The sequence below is a fragment of the Corvus hawaiiensis genome, chromosome 3 (assembly GCF_020740725.1).
Source record: "Corvus hawaiiensis isolate bCorHaw1 chromosome 3, bCorHaw1.pri.cur, whole genome shotgun sequence".
Lineage (NCBI taxonomy): Eukaryota > Metazoa > Chordata > Aves > Passeriformes > Corvidae > Corvus > Corvus hawaiiensis.
In genome coordinates this window covers 69,342,106-69,361,117 of record NC_063215.1, presented here as the reverse complement: position 1 = coordinate 69,361,117, position 19,012 = coordinate 69,342,106, and the positions used below count along the sequence as shown (strand labels likewise).

At 42.0% G+C, this 19,012-nt stretch overlaps 1 protein-coding gene across 2 annotated transcripts in view; it reads right to left on the bottom strand.

Annotated features, from left to right (window-relative positions):
• The window catches only part of UST (uronyl 2-sulfotransferase), a 170,475-nt gene that overhangs the window by 33,183 nt on the left and 118,280 nt on the right, over positions 1-19,012 (bottom strand). For both annotated transcript variants that reach the window (XM_048297608.1, XM_048297609.1), the window contains exons 6-7: positions 15,312-15,409; positions 6,447-6,604 (exon numbers count right to left, since the gene is read on the bottom strand). In XM_048297608.1, the coding sequence (XP_048153565.1) occupies positions 6,447-6,604; positions 15,312-15,409 (256 nt within the window). The remainder of the gene's footprint in view (positions 1-6,446; positions 6,605-15,311; positions 15,410-19,012) is intronic.

The window sequence follows — 19,012 nt, the reverse complement described above, 5'->3', positions numbered from 1 at the left end:
GGCACAGTTATGGTTTTCATGTCACACACACATTGTCTGGAGTGCCTTCACCTTCCTCAGCAGAACAGGAACCACAGCTGTTATAACACTGTCAATCTTTGCTTCAGAACTCACCACAGAGAAGTTTTGTTTCTGAGACAAATATTTCAAAGACCTACAGGATCTTTTGAAAAACAGAGTCATGAGAAAGCCCAGAAGTGCTCAAAACTTTCCAAGAGCTCCTAGTTTTAAAACAGCTTAGTTTATTCACAATAAGATTTCAAACCTCTGGAAGACAGAAAACAACACATTTTTCTTTTATGGGACTGAAAAAAGAAAGGATACTTTCACTGACTATGCTTATCACTCATGGGTGTATCCACTATCTTCAAGGCATCCTGGATCAGGCAGCAAGGTTTTGTCCCTGCTCTCCAAACCTTGTATTTTCATGGCTGAAGAGCTAGATAATAAATCTACAGCTTTTGATAGTGACTTCAGTTTTATAAAACAAACCAAGGAACACATTAGTTGTGCAGAATGTCCTAGATGCTATCGACCTAATAAAAAAGAAATGTCCTCTGGGATATGCACTGTGACTCTTCCTCTTTCCCTGACTGTCTTGCACACAGAGAACAGGGAATTTCTTTTACAAGAAACAAACATACAATTAAACACTCTTCCTAGGTCTTAAACTGTTACATTTTAGCATACACATTGTTTCATAGTGTTCCTCTATGCAATATTGAAAGTTGAGACTTCAAAGGGAGAAGAGAAGAATGGTCTGTTCACGTTTTCTATTTTCAGAAGAGGATGTTGGGTGATAAGAAAACGCCACCCAGGCAGAATGTAAAACCACATGTGCTGTTAGCACTGGGATCACTGCAAACATGGGTAGATCGCTCCACCTGCTGGACAAAGCTTGTCTGCTCACACACACAGTTTGCCTGACATCAGAGATGGGAACCTGCTACAGAAGTGTTACACACGGAATTACTTCCCAAATCCAACCTCATGTTCTACCTCCACGTGAAATTTAGAATCTTCCTCTTCGGTAGAAAATTTTCAGTCAGTGACTCCTCTTCAAAGTATTACTTAAGGAAAACACAAAGCTCTCCCAGAGTGCAAGGCAAAAGAAAAGACAGCGTATTTGGAGTCTCCAAAGCCTTTAAACATTTGAATGCGTTCAAAGTTTTAGAAGTGATGCAAAAAACCAAAAAATAACCACCCACCCAAAACCAACCCAAACAAGAAAATCCCACCACAAAACCCCCTCAGTATTTAAATTGAAACTAATCCATGTTGATTTTATTCTCACATCAGGAGTGCAGGTGCTTGTAGGAGAGAGAAGGGTTTAGCACACAAGATGAGCCAGTGTGTATTCCCTTTCCACTTAGTAGTCACAACCCTTCCAGAAAGTATAGCTCACAAGAAGCCAGCAGACTAAGAAGCCTCAGATAATTTGTCCTAATTTCTTCTTTCCTTTCATTTTGTGCTGAACAAAGGCAGAATGTAAGATGGTAAGATGATCACTATTTAAAGACACCACACAAAAAGCACTGCCTCCTTCCACAGAGTCTACGATCATTTCTTTCTCAGAGTTTTTGCTCTTGGAGGTGGTGCCTGTAAAGACATTCACTACAATCTCTCTGAGAGAAAAAACCCTTGGTTCCTGAACTTTTACACATGCGTAACATCTGAACCATCTGAAGGCACGTCCCACCTTCAGTACTGGCCTGGCACAGGAGTGATTTCGGCACAGTGCAGAGACTGCTGAGCTTGACTCCATCCTTCTCCTAACTCCATCAAAAATTCCCTGCTTCTTAGGACCTCAGCTCTCCAATAAAGACAAATGGCAGCATCCTCTCCTTACTGAGTTTAAAGAGAAGGGGAAACTTATCAATAGAAAATGTCAAGACTGTAACATTAACATTCATGAACATAACAGATTTTTAAAAAAAAGGTTTATATTACCTGGTATAATATTACTACTACAGTTTAAAACATTCCCTGTAAGTGCAATTCTTAAGAGAATCAAATTTTCATTGAATTAAAAAAATATATACTTTTTACAGTTTGTTTACCTGAACAATATTATTTTCTTTCAGCTGACAATGTGACTTATTTCATTGCACTCAATAAAATTCGCTGTCTGAAAAGCTTAAAGTCAATCTTCTTGTTGTAGAGTAAGGCCTACACATTCTCCATGCAAAATGCAACTTTGAGGAAACAAAGGGGGTTTTTCCTGGTTTTGGGAAGAAATGTTTTTATAGGGCTTCTGGTGCCAAACAAAATTTATGAACTCCCGCAGAGAGGTGTGAGGACATGGGTCATTTCTGAGGTGATAAAAAACCATTTTATTGCCTATTGTTTTACACTAGATGCTGTTAGCTTTTACCCCATGCCATTGAAGTTGACAAGACACAAGAAAAGTCTGTTTTGCTGAGCATAGTATGTACTTTTTGCCTCTTAAAAACACCAAAGATATGAAACCCACATGTGCCCATTTCAAAAGAAACTGTGTAAGTATTCTCTGTGTTCTGGCTACCAGACAGGTTGCAGAAATGAGCTACAGCCAGCAAAAATGAACAGGACTGACCAATGCTTTTTTTCCTTTAGTTGTGCTCCTGGCGAGTGAGGATTTTATATGTCAAGTTTTATTATAACTATTTCAGACCTTTCAAAGAGTTAAGGAATACTTTCAAATTTTGCAATAAATAAAATCTAAGACTCTGCAATTGGATCCTATCTGCTTCAATGCTAGTGAAAAAAGATTTTGAGCAAATTTTACTGTGTTAGCAAATATCTTCTTAAAATTTATTCTACCCATCTATTCATCCATCAATTTCACAATCTGTCTGCTGCCCCCATTCCTGGCCTTTTAGTCTCTTGTCAAAGCCAGTTTTGGCTGCCAAGGCAAGACAAGTTTGTAACTTTAGACAAGACAGGCATCAAAATAGAGCTCTTTTGCAATTTCTTGACTTGGTATTAACATTAAGAAAACACTTCATTTCAAGGAGAGAACGGAAACGCAGAAAAACAGGAAGCCCATGGCTTTAAAGTATTGTACAAGATAAAACCAGATTGGTTCCAATGAAAACTTTAGCACCACAAAGAGCTTTCACATTTTGTTATACATGGTTATAAAACACACAAGTCAATATATTTGGCATATGGAATAGCTGAAGGCAACATTTTGTTAATGCAATGAAGGAAGTTATCCTCCTAGTCTCCCCTGACATTTTCTGTCATGCTGAATTGACAAGTTTTTAAAATATTTTACCTTTCTTCACAGTTTCCTTCTGCCAGCTTATGTCAGACAAATCATTAGCATCAACAAGAAGAGCACTTAATTCGTATTGCTTTAAGCAGTTATCTGCGTCATCAGGTATACAGATACACAATAGCACTCTGCTCTCTGATGAAAATGTCCCACTATCTCTCTGACCGCAGAGCCACAGTTTTAATGATCTGCTTCAGAACAACAGCAGAAAAATATTTTTGAAGCTAAAACAACTACAGGCTTTGTTTTCTCCTAAGAGAACACTGAGCAAGAGTTTCTTGATAAATGTTATTATAGTGTTTCAGATGAGAAATTTTACTACAGACATAAAAGAAACAAAGAACTTTGAATATGGCCTGCACAGTTCAAAGGAACAGAGATGAGAAAAAGTTTTCTAGATTTCCTGATTTCTATAGTATCAACCTACACTGAAGGTTTCCAATACTAAGAAGTTTGCTTAGATGGGAGTTACAGTGATCTGGTGACAAGCCAAAGCACCTGCATGTGAGCAAGGAGAGTCCCAACTTTGGGAAGAAGGGGTTTAACCCATAACTCCTGCAGATGTATCTTAAATGCATATGTGGTTTTATGGGTTTGAAAACACCAGGCATTTTGCTTCCTATAGCAGGAAGGTGCTTTTAATATGGTTTAGATTATGATGGGACAGCAATCACCGATTTCCTACTGTGATTTCTAATCTATGTAATCCTAAAAAGCAATACTGGATTGAAATTGTCTTTCTTCAGCTACTTTTTGCTTCGAGGCAGCTCTACAAGTCCAGTTTTTGAATTGCCCCTAATCCAGAACTGCTTATTGCAGTGGACTCTGGTGCAGATATTCACAGACTTGGAAATGAATCACGTTTCTGTACTCGTCCTTCACTGTGTTTTCCTCATCTTGTTATATTTAGCTGATGAAAGATAAGTTGAAGAAAAACTTTCTTTAAGCAGAAAGAGGAAAGACTGCCATAAGAGACTAAGAGCATCAGGTCAGCAGACAATACTTTAAACTGTATAGATTTAATCTGCAAGTGTTAGTTGCAAGAAAAGGTCAATTTTGGCCCAAGTTATCTGCTGATTTGTGGGACCACCACACAGCTGGCAAAACAACATGTCTTCTTCCAAGCACTGCATGATGCAACAGCAGAGGGTGTTGCAGATCAGGCCTAAGATGCCCTGAGGAGAACAAAATAGGACCTTACACACCACTTGAATACTTTTTATTTTTCTGGCTGATTCTGTTAAGGTTTTTTTTGTAAGCACCAACTCAGAAATAACCAGAAAATAATTATGATAGAAAAAAACCCCTCAAACATATGTATGCATGAAAAGAGGAGGAGAGAGTTAACACAAGGAAACTGTTTTCTTACTAGTATGCCCAGTCAATAAGTGAATGGGAAAGATAAAATAAAGATTTAATCCACCTAGGGAATACTGAAGTAAAGTGGTGAATCTTTAGACATGACACAAGACCCGTCTTACACATGAAATCCCAGAGGAAATCACTGTCCTGAAACAGGTGATCAAATTTCCTTCAGATACTGGAAAATACACAGAGAAGAGAAAGATTAACCAGCACTTAATGATTCTGGCAGATTGCTTATTTCCCACCTGACAATTTCTAGGGCACCCCAATGCAAATCAAAACCCTGTGTGCTGCTTATAAGCTTCCCCCATAGTAAAAGAAATGAAAATATATGGTGCACAGAGCAGCTAAGAAGGCATATAGACTCTCAGAGGAAAGTCTCATGGCAGAGAGAGCATATCATTCTATTGATCCCCCTGCCTTCCTTTTGTCTAACATCCCTACAGGGACACCTCGGAGACCAAAACGTGCAAATGTTTAGGATGACTTCCATATACTACAAACATAGGTATTTTTATTTTTTACGTTATAAAGATAAGGGAAATAACTGATCCCAAACTGGGCGTTGCTCTCATGTCAGTACAATACTCTCTTTATGTCTGTTATTGAGCAAAATCGCTCTAAGGCTGGACATGACACTCCCACCTTCCAAACAGCTGCCTTAACTGCCTTATTGCAAGCAGATAATGACCCTCTGCAATCATATTCAGAGAAGGAATGTCATACTTTCCCTAGTATCTGTATCACTGCTAAATACAGAATTTCCAAAGATGCATCCTGGGAGAAGGGTTTGGTGAACAGTCACGCATAAATCCTGGTTATGGATAGAAACCCATAATTTCTCCAAAGTGATTGACTACTGTAATTTCTGTTCACAGTCAGAAGCCAGCCATCAGCTGCATACATTACAAACGAAATTCAATCTTTGTTCCATGTGCTTTTAATATACAGCTTGGTACAAAACACATATTAATGGCTGTAGGCATTTCACACTGACACAAATGCAACCGAATCACAAAGGAAGAAGGGAAGTTTTACCCCTGCTTGGTTCATACAATGTTGATGAGCCAGTCAAATGTAAGCAAGAAATCAATTCTGCTGGAATGACATGCACAGCCCTCCAGAAGCATCATATTTATTTTTAGGCATAGGACACAAGACTGCCTTTTAAAGAAGTCAGCAATAAATAAGTGTTGGAGGGATGAATTGACAGAGGGAACCCTTTCAGAATGTCCACGGGGTGCAAATTAAGCAGTAGATTGAGTGCCCTCCATTTTCATTTCTCTACTCCAGTCTCCTAAGCCTCTTTCCTCAGTATGCTTTGTACTGGAAGTGCTGTAAATACACATTCTTATTTGTACTTCACCTAAACTCAGCTCAACTGAAGGTTCATTTCATTTCAACTCGTAGTCAAGGCTGAACTTGGTCCTAGAGAATCTCCAAAGTGTCCAGCTCCCCAAACCATTTCTTGAAGGTTTCTTTAAGTACATATTGCTGACACCATTTTGGGAATATTTTGACAGTATTATTTGAGAACTGAGTATGACAATTAAAAGAAGGAAAAGCCACTCCAGTGGAAAATGGGAAGCTTTCTAGCATGTGGAAAGATCACTGAGCAACAAGTGCTTGCAAGGAAAGAAAACCACACAGTAACATTAAAGATAAAAGTGGAATATGTGACCTTCCCCATTAATCAAATCTGCTCCCTAAAAGGGAGATAAACTTCCTCATTGACTGAACAAGAAAGAAACATGTACCCTTCAGCAGCCATTCAGATTTTGCTGAAGTTTCCGTAAGAATAGCTTTTTAATGAAAAAGTTACCTGGATTTTTGTAGATGCTAAGCACATCCTTGAAATAATGAGGTAAGAATCTTTCTAATAAAAGCAGCACATCCTCCAACTCCTCCAGAATGCCCACAAGCAGAAAATTTTCATTAACGTTCAGTTTTGCTCTTTCAAGGGCCCATTCACCAGGCTCCCTGTATGAAATTGATGGGGGAAAGAACAGATGGAGGAGGGAAAAAGAAAAGTTTAATTATGCATTTACTTCTCAAATTCAAGCCAAGAACAAAAGTGAATAAAAAAAATATTCAGTGCTATACTTAGAACAAAAAAAGACCCCCCACCAAACCTGAGCAGCTTACTGAGCTTTTCCCCGCAACATCTAAAATTGGCTTGGCATGTAAAAACAGGATCACATTAAAAGGAGGCTAATCACTGTGTGAAAGTACTCCATTCTGAAGACATCTTTTGCCGAGCTGTTTATCAGCTCAAACTTGTGAACTTTGGTATTTCAACTTGGAAGCAGCACAAATTGTCTGATGGGAGGAATGACTGCCCTGGGTGTTGGAAGGTGCTGAGGGGTGGTGGTATCCCTAAACCACATCAGCAGAACTGTTGGGACCAATGTCCACTGCCTGCTGTTACTTGGTGAATCCTACACAGGACACTATCATTTTCCACCTTGTCCTTCATTTTAACTTCTGCCAAAGTCTCCAGGATCTTCCCTTTCCCTGTTATTACCCCTGATTCCCCTGTAGTTTTGCTACAGGGTTTGCTTTTTTTTTTTTTTTGCTGTGACTGATACTGGTTTTTAAGAACAGTTTAGGGTTCTTCTATCTTTTCTCCCAGTGGGAGAAGCTGGCAGAACCTCGGTACATCTTTACGCTTCCCTTTTCCCAAAAGCATAATGTGGTTAGACAACCTTAAGAATCCCAAATCCCATATACTAATTCATATTAGTTATGTTCTGGGAGCAGCAGTGTCCCGGTTTGAGACAAGTTCGGAGGAACGTCCAAAATGGATGTCCTCTGATAGAAGGCAGGTTACAGCCATCCCTCCCCCACCAGGTTCGGGAAAAATTTTCCTTGGAGGAAAGTGAAAGGGAAGAAAACTATTTATTTAACAGACACAATGCACAATGGGAAAAGAATAATGCTAAATAATAAAACCTCTTGCTGTGGAGAGAACCTGGTAAATTTCAGTCCTTTCTGTGTGTGTAGTCTCTCTCGCTCTTCGGAGCTGGGTCAGCCTGGGCCCCCCTCCAGGCCTCAGTGGAAAGTTCTGAACAGTTCCAGAAGAGGAGAATAAGAAGAAGCCAAAGTCCCAGGGAGAAAAAAAGTTTAATTCTCCATCTCTCTCTGGAGAAAACAGAGCTGAAAGCTGGCTGAAAAGCAGCAAAGGATGCTTCCTCCGCTCTTGCTGCCGCAGAAGCACGCAGAGAGATAGAGAGACCTTGGAGCACAAACTGCTTCAAAAAGTTCGCCTGGCTTTTTTCTTTCTCTCACACCCAGATTTAAAAGACTCGGAAAGGCACAGGACTCATGCCTGGGCACAGAGCAGCAATAGGGGATACACATCATAAAGTCACTCCAAGACATTCCACCTCTTATCCCATATCGTCGGCTCTACACACACACATTAATACATACATATACATATACAGCTGTGTACAAACAGTGACAGTGACACTCAGCAAGCAGTGGTATACAGGCATTCCACATTACAGGTGGTTTTCACCCTTCACATGGTACACAGCATGTTATTCCATCTCTCTGCATTACCCACCATGTGCAATCAGGTCCCTGAGCAAAGACAACCCCATGGATGGGTTTGTCTGTACTCGAGGCAGAATTAATCCAAACAGTCTTTCCTAACCATCCTCTGACATGCACTACAGGGACCTTATCTCCATCTACTGTATGCAGGGATTCAGATTGGGCTAGACCAGCTCTATTGGTGGAACCTCGGGTGTTAACTAGCCAGGTGGCCTTTGCTAGATGCTGCTCCCAGTTTTTGAAAGTTCCCCCGCCTAGTGCCTTCAAGGTGGTTTTCAACAATCCATTGCACCGTTCCACTTTGCCTGCAGCTGGTGCATGGTAAGGGATATGGTACACCCACTCAATGCCATGCTCCCTAGCCCAGGTGCTGATAAGGCTGTTCTCGAAATGAGTCCCATTGTCAGACTCGATTCTCTCAGGGGTGCCATGCCTCCAAAGGACTTGCTTTTCCAGGCCCAGGATGGTGTTCCGGGCAGTAGCGTGAGGCACAGGGTAGGTCTCCAGCCATCCTGTGGTGGCTTCTACCATTGTGAGCGCATAGCGCTTGCCTTGGCGGGCTTGAGGCAGTGTGATGTAATCAATCTGCCAGGCCTCCCCATACTTGTATTTGGACCATCGCCCACCGTACCACAGGGGCTTCACCCGCTTGGCCTGCTTGATCGCAGCGCATGTCTCACAGTCATGGATAAGCTGGGAGATACTGTCCATGGTTAGATCCACCCCCTGGTCTTGTGCCCACCTATAGGTGGCATCTCTGCCCTGATGGCCTGAGGCATCATGGGCCCATCGAGCTAGGAACAACTCTCCCTTGTGTTTCCAGTCCAAGTCTATCTGTGACACTTCTATCTCTGCAGCCTGATCTACCTGCTCGTTGTTTTGGTGCTCTTCATTAGCCCTACTCTTGGGGACATGGGCATCTACGTGGCGGACTTTCACAACCAGCTTTCTTACTCGGGCAGCGATGTCTTTCCACTCTTCAGCAGCCCAGATTGGTTTTCCCCTCTGCTGCCAATTAGCCTTTTCCCACTTTTCCAGCCATCCCCACAGAGCATTGGCTACCATCCACGAATCGGTGTAAAGGTAGAGCTTTGGCCACTTCTCTCTTTTAGCAATGTCCAGGGCCAGCTGAATGGCTTTGAGTTCGGCAAGTTGGCTCGATCCACCTTCTCCTTCAGTAGCTTCTGCAACCTATTGTGTGGGACTCCATATGGCTGCTTTCCATTTTCATTTCACCCCTATGTTGCAACAGGATCCGTCAGTGAAAAGAGCATAGTGTGTGTCTTCTGATGGCAGTTGGTTGTAGGGTGGAGCTTCTTCAGCACACATCACTTGTTCTTGTTCTTCCTCATCACTGAGACCAAAGTTTTCACCTTTGGGCCAATTTGTGATTATTTCCAAGACCCTAGGGCGATTCAGTTTTCCGATACAGGCACGCTGTGTGATGAGAGCAATCCATTTGCTCCATGTGGCACTGGTGGCGTGGTGGGTAGAGGGAACCTTTCCCTTGAACATCCACCCCAGCACTGGTAGTCGGGGTGCCAGGAGGAGTTGTGCCTCAGTGCCGATTACCTCTGAGGCGGGTTGGACTCCTTCACAGGCTTGCAAGATTTCTTTCTCTGTTGGAGTGTAGTTGGCTTCAGACCCTCTGTAGCTTCGACTCCAGAATCCCAGCGGTTGGCCCCGAGTCTCACCAGGCACCTTCTGCCAGAGGCTCCAGGACAGACCATTGTTCCCGGCTGCAGAGTAGAGCACGTTCTTCACTTCGGGTCCTGTCCTGACTGTGCCAAGGACTACGGCGTGAGCAATTTCCTGTTTGATCTGGGCGAAGGCTTGTTGCTGTTCGGGGCCCCAGTGGAAATCATTCTTCTTGCAGGTAACTTGGTAGAGAGGGCTCACGATCTGGCTGTACTTGGGAATGTGCATTCTCCAGAAACCTATGGCACCTAGGAAAGCTTGTGTTTCCTTCTTGTTGGTTGGTGGAGACATTGCAGTGATCTTATTGATGACCTCGGTGGGAATCGGATGCCATCCATTTTGCCACTTCACTCCCAGGAACTGAATCACTTGAGCAGGCTCCTTGACTTTGCTCTTCTTGATGGCAAAACCGGCTTCCAGGAGAATTTGGATGATTTTCTCTCCTTTCTCAAACACTTCTGTTGTGCTGTTCCCCCACACAATGATGTCATCAATGTACTGGAGATGTTCTGGAGCCCCACCCTTTTCCAGTGCAGTCTGGATCAGTCCGTGGCAGATGGTGGGACTGTGCTTGCACCCCCCTGGGGCAATTGATTCCAGGTTTACTGCACACCCTTCCAGGTGAAGGCAAACTGAGGCCTGCACTCTGGTGCCAGAGGAATGGAGAAAAATGCCTTAGCAATGTCAATAGTGGCATACCACTTTGCTGCTTTGGACTCCAGCTCGTACTGGAGCTCCAACGTGTCCGGCACAGCAGCGCTCAGTGGTGGAGTCACTTCATTCAAGGCATAATAGTCCACAGTCAATCTCCATTCTCCTTCAGATTTGCGCACAGGCCAGATGGGACTATTGAAGGGTGAGTGGGTCTTGCTGACCACCCCTTGGCTCTCCAGATCACGGATCATCTTGTGGATGGGAATCACAGCATCTCGAGTTGCCTGGTACTGTTGGCAATGCACTGTCAAGGTGGCAATTGGTACTCTTTGTTCTTCCCCCTTCAGAAGGCCTACTGCAGATGGGTTCTCTGATAGCCCAGGCAAAGTGTTCAATTGCTTAATGCCCTCTGTCTCCACAGCAGCTATCCCAAAAGCCCACCTGAGTCCCTTTGGGTCTCTGAAATACCCACTTCGGAGGAAGTCTATGCCCAAAATGCACGGGGCCTCTGGACCAGTCACAATGAGATGTTTCTTCCACTCTTTTCCGGTCAGGCTCACCTCAGCTTCCACCAGGGTCAAATCTTGTGATCCACCTGTTACACCAGCAATAGAAACAGATTCTGCCCCCACATGTTGCGATGGGATTATTGTGCACTGTGCACCAGTATCAACCAAGGCATCATATTTTTGTGGTTCTGATGTGCCAGGCCAATGAATCCACACAGTCCAAAAAATACGGTTTTCCCTGGTCTCTACCTGGCTAGAGGCAGGGCCCCTCTAGTCCTGGTTATCCTTCCTTCCCTGGCCATCCCTTTTAGAGGTTCCTTCAAGGGGATCAGACATGTCATCTTCTCTTCCCTCATATATGGCAGTTCGGCTATGGGCAACTGGAGCTACTTCCTTTCTGGTGGAACTTTCTTTCTGAGTCTTGCACTCCTTCAATTCATGCACTCGCGCTGCCAGAGCAGAAGTGGGTTGTCTATCCCACCTCTTCATGTTTTCCCCACTATCGCACGGGAAGAACCACAGCTCACCTCATGGGATGAACCTTCTCTCTCTAGCTGGAGGACATCTGCGTCTGGTAACAGAATCTCTGATCTGTACAACTGAGATTTGGAGAAGGCCCTCGTTGATCTCCTTCTTGAGTTCCTGGTGATTCTTCTCTATCTTATTTTCCACTTTCTGCAGATGTGCTTCCACAGCTGCAATTCTTGCATGTGTTGGGCCATGCACGGCATCTGCATATGCTCAGAGCTTTGTCACCATATGCTGCATGGTCTCATTCCCACTGTCAGCCAGTTTCATTACTGCTAAAGCAGAAGCGTATTCTTGTGGCCCAACTTGTATGAGCTTTCACCACATCACTGGATTAACTCTGACCCAGTCTGGACTCCTCAATCCGGGGTCATCTGTGCAGACAATCTCTACCACCGCTAGTTCTCTCAAGTATTGGATCCTTTGTTTGCTGCATATAGAAATCGTCTGCGCACAGGTATCTATCTCTCACGCCACTCAAGACCTGTGTCCAGAGACTGATAGACTCAGCCCTCCTTATTATTGCTTGGTCAATAGCTGGATCATGTGACAGGGATCCCAAATGCCTCGCTTCAGCACTGTCCAGCATTATATCATCTCCTGCCGTGTCCCAAATACAGACCATCCAACTTATTATGCATTCATCAGACCATCGGGTGTAGTCCTTTGTTAGGCTACGAAGGTCCTTTATGGACATGGACTCAGTAATAGTTTCTGTGCCTGAGTCAGTTGGTGGCTTTGAGGTTCCTTCCTCTGCATCATCATCATCTTTCACTGGGCGATCAGTTTTGGTTGTGTGCTTTTTCCTCGTGACAGGAGCCACTGTCAATAGCTTAGAATCTCCATCTAGTTTGGGCTTCCTGTCTGGTGTGGCTGCAGCCTGAGTGACTGGGGTGTCTGCAGGCTTTGCTGATTTATCTTCCTGCCCCTCTACCTTTAGCTGCTGCTCTACAGTACCTAGCAGTGTGCGATAGGCATATGTCAAGGCCCAACATATTGCAATGAGCTTTTTCTCATTAGAATTGTCATTGCATTTCTCTTTCAGGTATTTCCCCACCTCAGCTGGGTTCTGAATTTGCCCAGGGGGGAATTTCCAAGCTACTGGGTCAGAGAATTTCTTCAGGGTTCGGCCCATATCCTCCCATTCCCCACACCACTCAGGATTTTCCATGCCTGGGTTAGGTGTCTCATCAGTCACCCTGGAAATCTCAGCCCTGATTCTAGACAAACTGCAAACCATATAGAGGAAGCCTACCAGATAAAATACCAGGAAGGCGGTCTCTTTAACATTCAGGGGAAACTGAACATTCTCAAAAGATAATGTACTAAATTTAAAAGGGAAGGAGATGAAAGGCTGGGAAACCCCATCTCCTCCTCTAACAAACTGGGCGCAATTACTAATAAACCCCCAAAACAGGCTACTGAAACTAGGACTGGGATTAGGACGGAGAAACCACAAATCATACACATTTTGAACAGCTGCCTGTACCTCTGTTAACTTCTTATAAATCATTATCACTGAGCACAGCAAAATAGAAATCTGGATTCATGACCCTGCTTGGTAAAAGTTACGTACCAGGGACAAAATCTGAGCAATCTGTGGATAGGCAAACAGGCCTAGGGACCAGAAAGACATTAGTACCTCAAACCAGAGAGACAGTATGAACTCAACCAACATGGTGACTACTTTACCCCAATACAAAGCAATTAAAACCAAACCAAAATGTAATTACTACCATTTTTTTCATTTTCCTCTGAGCCACGCGCTGGGCGCTACTAATTATTTGTCCCAGTTTGAGACAAGTTCGGAGGAACGTCCAAAATGGATGTCCTCTGATAGAAGGCAGGTTACAGCCATCCCTCCCCCACCAGGTTCGGGAAAAATTTTCCTTGGAGGAAAGTGAAAGGGAAGAAAACTATTTATTTAACAGACACAATGCACAATGGGAAAAGAATAATGCTAAATAATAAAACCTCTTGGTGTGGAGAGAACCTGGTAAATTTCAGTCCTTTCTGTGTGTGTAGTCTCTCTCGCTGTCTTCTTTGGAGCTGGGTCGGCCTGGGCTCCCTCTAGGCCTCAGTGGAAAGTTCTGAACAGTTCCAGAAGAAAAGAAGAAGCCAAAGTCCCAGGGAGAAAAAAAGTTTAACTCTCCATCTGTCTCTGGAGAAACAGAGCCGAAAGCTGGCTAAAAAGCAGCAAAGGATGCTTCCTCCGCTCTTGCTGCCGCAGAAGCACGCAGAGAGATAGAGTGACCTTGGAGCATAAACTGCTTCGAGAAGTTCACCTGGCTTTTTTTTCTTTCTCTTGCACCCAGTTTTAAAGACACGTAAAGGCACAGGATCCATGTCTGGGCACAAGAGCGGCGATAGGGGATACACTTCATAAAGTCACCCCAAGACAAGCAGTCACCATTCATACTGAGACAAGGTATAATGCCAGTGTCCCAAGCCAAAGGAAATCAGTTGCCCACACTGCCTGGGAGCAGCTGAAAATCACACCTCTTCCCTGACTTCATTAGGTTATTGTGGAGCCTACGAAATAGTGAATTTAACATTTATCTGAATACTACTTTCTACTCCTACTAGAGCAGACTTGTAGGAGGTTTTTCATGCTCTACCATGTTCTGTGTACTGATCTGCTTTCTGGAAGAGCAAAGTGTCCTAACAAACACTATGAGCCTCCTGTTTGTAGCTCCTTGTGGGATTAAGATGTAGGTGAAGGAAGTGCAAGGACATGACAGGAGACAGATCTTCAACAAAGTATAAAACAATACTTCAATATGCTGCTTGGGAACCTCAGAGAGATATGTTGTGAAAGTATTCAGGCATGTGACTGTTAATGGAATTACTCATGCACACAAGTTCAATGTGCAATCATAAGCATTTGCAAAGAAAGCCAAAATATGTTAATAAAAAATGTGTAATGTAAATGAAGTAATAAACCTGTTTTGTTTCTTATATATAACTTCACTTAAGCCAAAAAAATAAGGCAGGATTTTACAACAAAGATATTTAGAAATGAAGACAAAAGAAGTAACACATTTTCACTTGTTTTTGCTGCTACCAGAAGTATGGCTTTTGAAAGAAGTTCTGGAAAATGTGCAGTTGTTTCATTATGGAGAAGCCTGAATAATACAGAAACAGAATACTCTGAAGTTGAACAAGCCTAACAAAGAACATTTGTTACCAACAGTAGAAAAGTATTTAAAACCAAAAAAGTATTTAAAATTATTCACATATTGTTGCATAAAAATTTACTATGGTATCAGTAATACAGCAAAATGAGAATGGCATACACAGAATGTTAAAAATGAGGTAGCTCAATTAAAGCAGTAGAAGGCTGCACTTTACATAGTTTTAAGCATGATTACGGTTTCTTACATGGACACAGAAACTTGTACTCCTCATATGTAGACCTGATACAAGCATCTGAGCAAATCAAAAAGATGTATTACAAAGTTACAGCGCAGATAAAATGAGCAACCCAGAAAAAAATTTCACATAAATACATTTGGATTTGATGAATTATTCATGTTATGAATCAAGAGAATAGTGCTACATTTGCAGTGCCCTCCTTACTTCAAAATAAATGCATGCAGTTACCACATACAGTGCTACATTCCTTGTACTTACATTTCTCTCTTGTACTTCAAATAATGCCATCTCTTTATTACCAGTTTCTGACAAAATGTTGGCAATAGCTATTGCTGAACAAATTGAAATACCTTGCATATATTTACCTGCATCTTGGATGTTGTCCACAGAAATACGGTATGATGTAAAATAACCTGGGATTGGAACATTCAGGATAGTTTTCAAGGATACATACATTAATGTCCTGTGGGGGAGGAAAGAAAAAAAATTACTGTATTTTCCTTTCTCTATTAGACACTGTTTTCTTTATCTCATACTTTCTATAGTCATCTCAGGGTCAAAGAACTGTGCTGAGGCTATAACAAAAATCTTAAAAGTCATTTATTGGTCCATCTATCTACTTCTAAATAGCAGCAGGGGAAACAAAAAGTTATTTTGTCCTAGAATGCAGAAAGCACTTTTCTCTTCCTTGCTGCAAACCCCACAATTATTATACTGAGATTAGTGTATGATTCAAAGTGGGACACATTAATCAACTCTCATACTGAGTAATATTTAAAATATGCAGGAGATTATTTTCAGGCTCTTCTTTGTTCTAAATACACCCTGGAGGAAACCTGAAGTAGCAAGAATAAATGAAATTCAAGCAACAATTATTACCTGTTCTCTCTTTTTTTTTTTTTTTTTTTAAATTCTGCTTCATTCAATGACTGGAATGAAGATATGTAAGCTGTAATTCACACATCTCACTCAACAGTAGAACATACATCACTTTTGGTTACAATTCTGTAAACTTCTCAGATTTTCAGAACTGAGCCTACTGTGCAAAGCCCCACTGAGAAAAGGGGTTATAAGAAAGCATCATTTTCATGAAAAATCATTCATCTAATTAGAAGCTATTTATCATTTTTCAAAGAGTAGGCATAGCTACTGAACCCTGAGGAACTGCATTCTATTTATAGCTTTACTTCAGCACAATAAGAAACACGTGGGATTGAATTCCATTATCCTTATCTAATCTAATAGAGCCTTACTCTGCAAGCAGACACACCCACTCCAGAGACACACAGGGCAAAAAATGTGTAAGACAACAAAAGCAAGAAAGGAAGGATCTCACCTCTGCAGAATCAATCTTCACTGTTATTCAGATGTGTGCTTTCACAATGTAATAGGCGTGATACACATCAACATCAAACCAACAACTAAACAAATCCGTATTTTATGAAGTAAATAAAATGGGATAGAGAACATTCCACAACATAGATGTGCTTGGCAGCATGGAAGACACAGACAGCATCCCCTGCTCTCCAGGGGCAGGGCAGGGCACAGGCCTCCAGCATCTGCATCTGAGGCCTCATCAGAGAAAAGCTCTTCCCAGAACTTCAGTTCTCTCACCTAACTACATTAGAGCCCCATTTGGGTGTGTAAGCCTTTTAAAGTACATTTCTGGTTCCTACTCTGTCTCACACTAACGTGAATCCAATTTTATAAGCACATCAGAAGACCTTGGGGTAGGAAGTAAATCACATGGTGAGGAACCATTAAACAAAACAACATAAGAACTGCCAACAGGGATACAAACAATCAATTTCCCCTCCTCCCCACAGTCTATTCAGGGCTTGCCTTAAACACACACCAGAAGATTTATGGTCAAGACCTGAATTTTGACATTAAAGACTCTGAGCTGAAGCTAACCAGCCCCCCATTCTCAATGCTATGATTACTAAGAAATCTTAGTGTGGATGTACAGATTGCACAGGCAATGTGCCTCTCTCCGATCATCCCAATCGAGTTTTTTTAACATGAATTACAAATTGCACTTCTATAAAGGCTTATTGTGCTTTTTACTATAGACACCACCAGAGATGCTTTCAGGGATATATATTTTTGCCTTTCACAAGAACCTAAAGACCTGCAATGAATTAATAAATTGCTTGGATTTTAAAAAATCTGAAATATTGCCCTGACAATGCTTTAAATTACGTCCAAGCTGGCTTGCACTTGATTGATGGATTAGATGGAAGGTAGAGAGAACACCTACATAAGATTTAAAAATCTGTAGCAACACCCAACTAAGGATATTATCTCTTTTCTCACTCTCATACAAAGGCAAATGGACATTAGCTTCCAACAAAGAAACTTACCATTTCTTTGCAAGAATAATGAATATGGTGGGTCAGAAAATATTCTCCGAGAGGAGTATCAATACAAAAGTGTAACCGGGACCTTCTTGTAATTGTGAAAACAGTATTTGATTCACATGGCCAGAGAAACATCTGTACAATAAAAGCAATGTAAATTCACATGGAAAATCGTGCAGCTTTAGCAAGTGAACAGCTGACAGTTAACTCAAAAAGAGATTTTTAGTGTCCTTTTTAGAGTAAACTGGTGTAGGATCACTGAAACAACCAGGCGGACTCTAATCTAATCTTCCCCGCTCCTTGTTGATGACTCAAGGTTTAATACAAAGGCCAGGTGAGCTTTCCTACGAACTTACAATCTTTTGCCACACAAGGACATGCATTTCACCTTCCTGACATCAGAAGCACCAGGCTTTCTTTGCAGTAGAAGCACCGCCCCTTCCCAGGCTTTGTTTGCCACCACTGCTGTGATCTGTATTCCAGCTGCGGGAGTGTCCTCATGCATTTGTAGCACATGATCACTCCATGAGATGTGAAATCAGTTTTCAACCAAAAAAAAAGGGTGAAAGAAAGATCAGATGGAGGTATGCTAGTCATTTAAAACTTAAACACCCCTAAAGGAAGATGCCTTTTGGTGCTAGTGGCACTCAGGAATTTCTGGGGTTTTCCTGGTGCATGGAAAACCAAGGTGAAACGACGCTACTCTAGGTACTGTTACTCTGCTATCCTAAGCAACATTAATTGAACCACATTTCCCAGTAAGAACATGCTTTCTCAGCAGAACACAGATCTTTCAGGGCAGAAATGTTTGTGTGTGAGATAAAAATTTGCAAGGTGACAGATGACAGCCTTGCTCATTTAAATCACTGGAGGAGCTTTCTAAAAGAATTATTTTAACACAGTCTGGAAAGATACAGAACGAAACACAGAGGGGTACTTTGATCATAACCCTTCACAAGAAAGAGGTATTTTACTTTATTCTTCAGCTCCTGGCTACAATTCATATCACTCACATCCCACTAGGCTTGTGTCTTCAACAGGGCAGTGGGAGGCCTGGGAATCAGCCCTGGGGCTCCAAGTAACAACAGAAACTGTCTTTCTTTTAAACAGTACTATGTTTTTCTACTCATGTAACAATTTTGTCTGAAAAGTTAAGCCGGTAATTTCTGCTGCGTTCTTCTGTAAAATTGTCTTTGAAATAAAAATCACAACATGCCTTAATCCTTTAATCTGTTGATGAGTCAGACTACTGATCTATCAGAAATAGATCAAAGGTGCATTATTAATATGTTTTTCTGAGATTAATAATAAACTATTTTATTTGCCATAGTGAGCTCATACATGCTATAAGAAGAAGTCAGCACCCAACTAAAAATATTTCATAGAATCACTGAATCATCGGGTTTCGAAGAGACCTTCAAGATCATCTAGTTCAACTGTTAACCCAGTACCACCACAATCACCCCTAAATTATATCCCCAAGTGCCACTTGGGGCACATATCCAGATGCCTCTTTAACACTTCGAGGGATGGTTACTCCATCATCTCCCTGGGCAGCTTATTCTGATGTCTAACACCTCTTTCAGTGAATTTTTTTTTTTTTAACTATCTAACCTGAACCTCCCTGATGCAACTTAAGGACATTTCCTCTCATGAAACCTCCTTTCAGGTAGTTGTAGAGAGTGAAGGGCTAAAAAGTTCCTTTG